Source organism: Drosophila obscura, unplaced genomic scaffold (assembly GCF_018151105.1).
Source record: "Drosophila obscura isolate BZ-5 IFL unplaced genomic scaffold, ASM1815110v1 contig_97, whole genome shotgun sequence".
In the NCBI taxonomy this organism is placed as follows: Eukaryota; Metazoa; Arthropoda; class Insecta; order Diptera; family Drosophilidae; genus Drosophila; species Drosophila obscura.
This window is the reverse complement of record NW_024542891.1, coordinates 638,114-646,301: the sequence shown is the minus strand read 5'-3', so window position 1 is coordinate 646,301 and position 8,188 is coordinate 638,114. Positions and strand designations below refer to the sequence as shown.

The window sequence follows — 8,188 nt, the reverse complement described above, 5'->3', positions numbered from 1 at the left end:
TTCCTGACTGCCAAAACAATGTCAGCTTACAGAATTAGAAGGAACGGAATGGAACGGGTTGGGGGGTCGTTGGTCTCTACCTACCTCCCTCTCTACCTGGGCTCTCCACATTTCCACAATGGTCTGGTCTGGTCTAGGTCCACGGTCCAGGCCCAGTTACCAGACCCTGGCCAAAACGCATGCCGGCTGCTCATTTTCTTGTTGTCGTTTCATTTTTGGCACTTTTTGTGCGATAAAATATTTAATTATATTCGGCAGCTTCGTTTGTGCATTGTGCGGTCTGCCTTTGGCCCATTTTGCTCTTACATTACCTTGGGGAGAATGAGGAACTGGAGGATGGATGAGACTGTGAGACTGTGGAGTGCCTCTGAAATTACATTTCGAGTGGCTGCTGGAGAGTATGCCATTACCATGATTCGCGCCTTTCGCTTGGGTTCGGCTGTCCGAGCCTTTTATTACATTCGAATACACAAATCTAATTCAAATTCCAGCGCATCTTCAGCCAGTGGCCACTGTGGTGGCCGCCGTTGTCGTTGTGGTGGTCGTCGTCGTCGTTGTGGTCGTCGTCGACGTTGTCGCCAGCGGCCGCTTGACTATCGTTATCCGAATGCAGCCAGCATGATCCACATGCTCGCCAATGGGCGCTGCTGCAACGCTGGCGAGGCAGAGCAGGGCCAGCAGCAGGAGTGCTGGTGGCATCGTCCTCATCGCATCAGTTTGTGTGGAAAACTGATGGCGGCTCTCGCACCGCCGTTTGCTTTATAGCGTATTTCCCATCTTGGCCAGCAAAAAGGCGAGGTGAAATGGGCTTTCCGTTCAACTGGAACTGGAACTGAAACTGAAACAATAAACAATCGGGTATGCTGTATCAACAAATGCAAAACAAAACAAAACAAAACAAATTGCAGTCTCACCTCAGTCATGGGTCACGTGCTGCTCTCTCCACCGCTCTCTCCACTCCACTCCACCGATCCGTTCTCTGCTCTGCGCTGCTCGGGTCAGATAAACGTAATTTCTCCGTCATTCGCCTAATGCCGATGGCAATCATCTGGTGTGTACTACGTAGTTCCATCGGGCTTGCATTGAACCGTCGAACTATGCCAGTTTTTTTTTTGTTTATCCAGCTTCCCGTCAGATCAACTCATTCGGGAAAAGAGTATGCGGCAGGGCAAACAAACTGAAAATATACTTTGGTAGATGCTTTGAGCGGAGCACAAGATGTTTGCCACCAGCATTTGTAGTTTAATAAAGGCCAAAGGAAGACCGCACAATGCACAAACGAAGCTGCAAAATAATAATATATATAATATAATATAATATAATATAATATAATATAATATAATATAATATAAATATACATATAAATATACATATATATTTTATAGTTTAATTTGGCAGCAATTTAATGCGCATAATTAATACGCCCCTAATTAATAACGAATCCAAACTGGCAATGAATCCCACGAAATCAGAGCATTAAAATTCCAAGTGATCTCTGAAAGCACCCTCTCTCGCCTAATAATCACACTTACTTATATCTGAACCAAATCAATTTCCCCTCCTTTAGTTTTGCCATTTCATAATCTCGCATAGTTCTAGGTGGGCATAAACTTCTCTGGCAGTCGAAGTCTTCATACGTAAATAAGTATTTTTCAGGCACTTCGTTATTCAATTGCATTCTAGTTCTTGGGACTTTTCTCCCTTTCTCGCTTAATAATAATACAATTGATATTCTCTAAGCAAATCGATTGATTGATTTCTGCTGTGTGACAATGTTCTCTTTATTCTGAAACTAGGGAGTGCGTATAATGGCTACATAGTTAAGGGTTCATCATGTTCGGGGGTCATACGTATCCAAGGGCCGTATCCAGCGCTCTGCTAGCCGGAGGCGGCTGTGGTGCTGGGTGGTGGCGGCGGTGGAGCACCACGTGGTGGCGGCGAACCCGTTGAGTTGTGATGGTGGCCCACACCCTGCAGTGCCTGGCCCAGGCCATGGCTCACTCCGGCGGCCGACAGATGCTGAAAGAGAGTGCAATTTTGGAATTATCTGGGAACAGGAACAACTTGCGGGCCTCGCTCACCAGCAGACAGCAGCTCAGGACGAAAGCAAACAGCAGATAGAGACGCATCTTGGTGGAGAACAGGCGGTTCAATGGATGACATTGGCTTCGAGGTTGCCGCTTATATGGGCCGCTCTCCCATGGCACAGGGCGCGTCATGCCCACCGTAATTGCAGCCGCAATTCGAATGACACATTAAAAACCTAATTGAGGTGTTGATTTTGTAATATTATTTCAATTGGGAGCCGCAATTATCGAGTGCACTGGAGCCGAGACACTCGCTCTCAAACAGTGGGCTCCGAAACGCTGTGGGAATGTGGGTCTCGGTGTGGCTATTTTTAGCCATTTATATGTACACACATGGACCAGTTTATCGCCTCCTATATGTACGAGTGTGTGCATATGGAATTCTAAAATTCCTTTTATGGTATGGGGTCTATCAATCCGATTTTTTTTCATTCAACGGCTAACACAGCCTGTGTTCTTTGTTGAGAGAGATAAAACAAAAGTCTTTAAAGTATTTAATTTTAATACTGGAGACTGGTGTCAGTACAAATCTTAGTTCCATTGCCCTCTGGCATGCCGAAAATTCTACTTCCGTTTCGCTGGTACAAATATATATATGAACCATTTAATGTTTAATATATTGCTAAATGCTGAGGTACGAAATCTGTCTATACAAATTGAAGTATCATCAAATTTGAAATAGATTGTCCATTTCTCGACTTTTAAGCGAATGCGAATGTACCCTAATGGACAGTTTTTTGAATGTGGAGTCCATTATGGTAAACAATATTTTTTATATATTTATATTTAAATCCGTTTATCCATTTGTTTATTAAATATTAAAAGTATATTAGATATACAAAATAACAGTTCTTCTGATATTGTGGGGCAGGCTTCTTAAAAAAGTGTCACCATACTCAAGGTAAAGGGTATGTGAGCTCAGAAGACACTAAGAACTAAGAACTAAGTTCTAGGAATTAGTACAATAAATAATAAATAATACTAGGGAATGAACAAGCATACAATCAAATATTTGTGTGTGCAGCTAGGTTGCTGTCGCTCGGCTCGCGTCCGTCATAGACCGAAAGTGGCGATAAGAAGCCGAGCGACCGAAGCACACGAGCCGCAGAATCGATCCACATATATGTATACTGTATAGTTAGTACCGGCAGTACATATGTATGTCTATATGTGAGCTTATTATTTATGTTGAATTTTTTAATAGTCAAATAAATATTTTATCTGTTTCCATTTTCGCTACACTCCCCCCCCCCGCTCTAGCTCTTATTGTCTCTGAGATGAAGTCGTCGAATAAGACGGACAGACAGACTTGGGCATATCGACTCGGCTATTGATGCTGATCAAGAATATATACACTTTATGGGCTCGGAAATGTTTCCTTTTGTGCATTACACACATCCACTTTGACCACAAATCTAATATATATCCCAAGCTCTTCGAGTACGAGCATGGGGGTTTCCAAGGAACAATCTTAGCATTAACAATCCAAATCATTAATAGAAGATTATTTAACATAAGATTTGTCGAAAGATCAGGGAAAAGAGGAGCCGAAAGGAGGTCCATCGCATTTTTGAATTTTAAAAACGAGAACCTTAAATAAATAAACAAAATTAGTATCACAAATACATATACATTTAATATATTTATATAAATATGTGTGTATGTATGTACATATATCGCCTATAAAGCAGCCCCATCGATGGCCATGCTGACAGGGAAACCGCATTAGCCAGCCACTCAGGCACACGTCCCTATCAATAACGAATAGTAATGCCAAACTAATGAAATGTGTCCCACAATTGATGTCTCTGAAAGCCGTAAGCCAGTCGTGCCTCGTCGCCAGACATTTGATGAACTGCCAGGACATGTCTGGTGCTGGTCCTTGGACTGGGACTAGGATTGGCATTGGCATTGCGATTACGTTCATAAGATAAGCATAAACGTGTCGGGAAACTTTTATTGCCCGTTGCGTACCTTTTCCATAGATGAGGCAATGCAGCCACCCGCAACCCCCAAACCCAAAGCAGATGGATGGATGAAATCATGTAACTGAACTTTGACTGATTTGGCAGGGAGGCAGCGGAGGCAGCGGAGTCATAAACTACATTATATGACACCGCAAGCAGCAGCAGCAGCAGGTAAGAACTCGAACACGAAACAGAACACCGCAGAACATACGCATAAAAAGCGGGAAAAAGCGAGGGCGAATTCATGGCCCACTTTTATTGGATTTTTATGATAAGCTCTGCGACAGCGACAGGCGACAGGCGGCAGGCGGCAAAAACTTTCTTCCATTCCCATGTACATATTTTTAATATTTTTTTATTTGGGGATGATTCGAAAAGCACTTTGGGCGCAAATTGCAGCTGTTATCGCTGATTAAATGGCTCAAGCACAGAGAGAGGGAGAGCGGGAGAGAGAGAGATATACTCGTATATGGGCAACATACGTAATGCGGATATCTGGCGAGTGTCTGAGGGGCGCACACACAATGCAAATCAAACAAACAATAAATTGAATCAGGATACATTGTTGAATGTAACAGATAGGCTGGGGCGGGCATCCGGAGACAATGGAGCTCCCATTGGAGCACCAGGCAGCGAGAGAGAGAGAGAGAGAGCGAGAGAGAGAGCACATGCACATCCTGGAGACATTAAGGATATCCTTGAGTAGATGCAATTTTCTAACCAATATAATTCATAAATTTATTTTCAATCCTTTCCGCACATAAATTTTCATATTATGCACACACACAAACACACACACACACTGGCACACAGATACATCGGTCAGCCGGTCAGCCTGCTCGTCCCGCTCCCACAATATTCTTTCAGGCCTGCTATTGTCCTGCTGCCATGTCCTATGTCCTATGTCCTGTGTGTGTGTGTCTGTGCATTATTATTTGTCGTCGTGCTTGTCATTATTTATATGGGCAGGCGAGAGATAAGTTGCTGCAATTGTGGCCCACACACAGGGGCTGCCATCCACCACCCAACCCACCTCAAGCCACATCCTACGCCCATCTTGCCGGCAGGATGCAGTCCAGGTCCTGGCAATTACACAAGCCTAGAGAAACAGGCCCAGAGAGATGTCCTTCCTCTGTGTTCTGTTTGTTGGCCCAAAGATTTTGATTTATAAATGCCAACACCGACCCGTTTGCCCCATGCCTGCTGCCTTGCTGGCAACTCCTGCCCCAGGAAGTTGCAGTTACTTTTGCTGACAAACGTCCCCAGGACCTGGGCTCAGCGGCGGCTCAGCGGAGAGTGCAACTCAAGTGGCCATTAATATATCAGTTCAATTCATATTTGAAATTTTGCATTTCCTACCAGGACGAAGACTGCCTGCCTGCCTGCCTGCCTGCCTGCCCGCCCGCCTGCCTGCCCTGTGGACCTCGGCACAGATCCTTGTCCAGCAGCCATTGCCCCCAGACTTCAGCCTTCAGCCTCCCGCCCACGCATACGATTATGATTTGTGTCTTACTTAATGCACAGACGCACCAACTTTTGGGCGCACTGGGAGAATGCCAGAGGGGCCCTTTTGGGCTCAGCTTGGATCACTTTTGACTTCTGTACTATGCCTGTACTATGCACAGCCCCTGGTTTTCTCTCAGTGCATTGAGTGCATTGCCAAGCCCCGAGTTGCTGGCCCCGTCTCAATCTGATTGATTTAGAATTCCAATTGAGACTGCATGAAATATGTTTGCTTCGTGTCTGGCTTCTGCCTGATGTCGGCTGTGACTCCTTCCTGACCTGTTTCGCTCCCTGCTCCCCTGCTGGCCTCCGGTCCTACACATTTATGCATGGGCATATCCTTTTGCGAAATTTGCATTTTCCAACAATTGCAAACGGCAGCAGCAGCAGCAGCAGCAAGAGAACGAGCAACAGAAGCAGCAGCAGCAACAGCAGCAGGACAACGACGACGATGACGACGACTTATTGGTATTTCATTGATTTATGACACTTGTGAAACAATTTGGAAAATCACAGATTAGCAGCCAAGAGCCAAGAGTTTCGAGCACGGCACTAATTACACCCTACGCCTCATTGGCCAGGCACCTTCGCTCCGCTTGGGCTTCAGCTTCTGTTGCTTCTGGGGCTCAGTGGCTCTTACTCTCACCTTGGAGACGGTAAACCTCTTAGTGCATTTGCCGGAGGAACGAGTAACGAGGAGGATTCTTTGAACTTTGTCATGTAAATGGGTCTGGCAGAGCTGGGAATTAATTGCACACTCCCCGAGTGGAGTGGCACCAACGGGTGCTAAGCTAAGTAGAGGGCACGCTGCCACTGGAATATTTTACCTAAATGCCAAAAATAAAACTAAATAAATTTCGAGCATTTTATTTGTTGGCTTTGGCCTTGCTGTTCGAATAAACGAGAATGAGGATGAGTGGTGCAGGGTGCAGGGTGCAGGGTGCAGAGTATGTGATTCTTCTATCAATCATGCCTATTAATCAGAGCTTTTTGCACAGCAAAAAAAAAATGCTCCTACTAGTTTTATTCATATATTCATGGTCGCATTGTTTGGCTGCTCTCTGGCTCCCTCCGGCCACAGCAGTTGCTTCAATCCACTAAAGTTTGATGGCAGAAATGGCAACCAATAGTAGGCTTTAGGCATCAATCAAACATTAGTTTGGGCCTAAAGTCTCTATTGCATAGTAGTTGCTTTCAATCAATGCCATGCAATCATTGGCTAGCATCATTCAGAGTGATGTACATGCATCAATTACAGCAGCAGCATCATCATCATCCATAGGTGTAGAGCATCGGCAAGTGTCTGACAGACCGAACAGCATCCGAATGGAAGGCTCCTTCATCATCATCATCATCAGCATCTCTAACTCCATCTCCATCTCCATCTTCCTGAGGCATTCCCTATCAGCAGTGGAGACCTGCCTCGAGTGCAGTCGAACAATTGAACTTTCCCCCTGGCCACACACACTGTCTTCCCTGCTGCCCCTTCCGACCGGGCATCGTCTTTGCCAACTGCGACTCCAACTGAGATTTATATGTCAGCCAAAAAGGGTGGCATGGGCGTCCCCATTGTGCAGCCCTCTTTGTACGGCTGTACGTGCAGTGATTAGAGTGCCAGGCTACAAACGATTTGTTGCATGTTGTTGCAATTGATTGTTGCTATTTCAATTTTGAATTATGAGGCTGCCTGCCAAAGGGGCCAAGGCGCAGGCACTGCCCATTGGCATTGCCATTGCCTTTTGCAGCCTTGCATCCGTTTCCGTTTGCCTTCCACTACCCCACTCGCTCTCTCTCTCTCTTTCACTGTGTGTGTGTGTGTGTGTGTGTGTGTGTGTGTGTTTGTGTGGGTGACGTTTTGCATGTTAAGCCTCAGTTTTGGGACTCTGGCTCTGTGCAATGTGTTGCAAGTTGCATTGGCAGCGTCATTCAAGTGTTTAGTGATTTATTGAATGCCGTTAGAGTTGTTGTTTCTGCTGGCTGCTGTTGCTGTTGTTGCACTGGCACTGCCACTGCCATTGTTGCCTTGCATCCAACATCCTCTGCTCTGCTCTGCTTCCCTGTCTGGTGCTCCTCTGAGATTAGCACAATGGCTTTGAGCACTTTTGACAGCCAAGATTTGTTTATGCCCGGCCAGACTCTGCCCGTTCCAGGCGTCTGAGAGATGTCCTTATCTTGCGGCATGGACGGCATGTTGGGTGTTGTTGGGTGTTTCGGGCGGGGGGTGTCCGTGATTCATGTCTTTGCATATTGGTAACAAATTTGTGGTAATTGATTTGAAATTGATTAATTAAGTCTCCCCCTTTTCAGTCTGTCTGTCAGTCTGTCTGTCTGAATCTGTGCGTGTGTGACTCTGAGGCTCTTTAAACGTTTGCAGAAGCAGCCTCAGCCACAACCTCAGCCTCAGATTCTGTGGGGAGGAGGAAGAGGAGACCTCCAATGCTCGACATTTAAGCATCAAGCGTCAAACCCATCAACCGCATGCAGCAGCCACAAATGGCGGCATCAGCCAGCCTGCCACATTCTGTAGCTGCTTCTGCCACTCCGCAATCTCTCTCTCTCTTTCTCTCTCTGTGTGTGTGCTTGCCACCAAGTGTGTGTGTGTGTGTGTGTGTTGGAGTGCGGCGCAGCGTG

General features: G+C 45.9%; 2 protein-coding genes across 2 annotated transcripts; both read right to left on the bottom strand.

The window, feature by feature from the left end:
• Positions 1–441: 441 nt before the first annotated feature.
• On the bottom strand, positions 442–716 carry LOC111071647 (fe-S cluster assembly protein DRE2). The gene has a single exon (XM_022363099.2). It carries the CDS (start codon positions 706–708, stop codon positions 499–501), a length of 210 nt encoding a protein of 69 aa, XP_022218791.2. The 5' UTR covers positions 709–716; the 3' UTR covers positions 442–498.
• A 1,044-nt stretch (positions 717–1,760) lies between these two features.
• LOC111071639 lies at positions 1,761–2,167 on the bottom strand. Its single transcript, XM_022363089.2, has 2 exons — positions 2,082–2,167; positions 1,761–2,019 (listed from the first exon to the last, which is right to left on the bottom strand). The coding sequence occupies exons 1-2, from the start codon at positions 2,127–2,129 to the stop codon at positions 1,879–1,881; spliced, it is 189 nt and encodes a 62-aa protein (XP_022218781.2). The 5' UTR covers positions 2,130–2,167; the 3' UTR covers positions 1,761–1,878.
• Between the last annotated feature and the right edge of the window lie 6,021 nt (positions 2,168–8,188).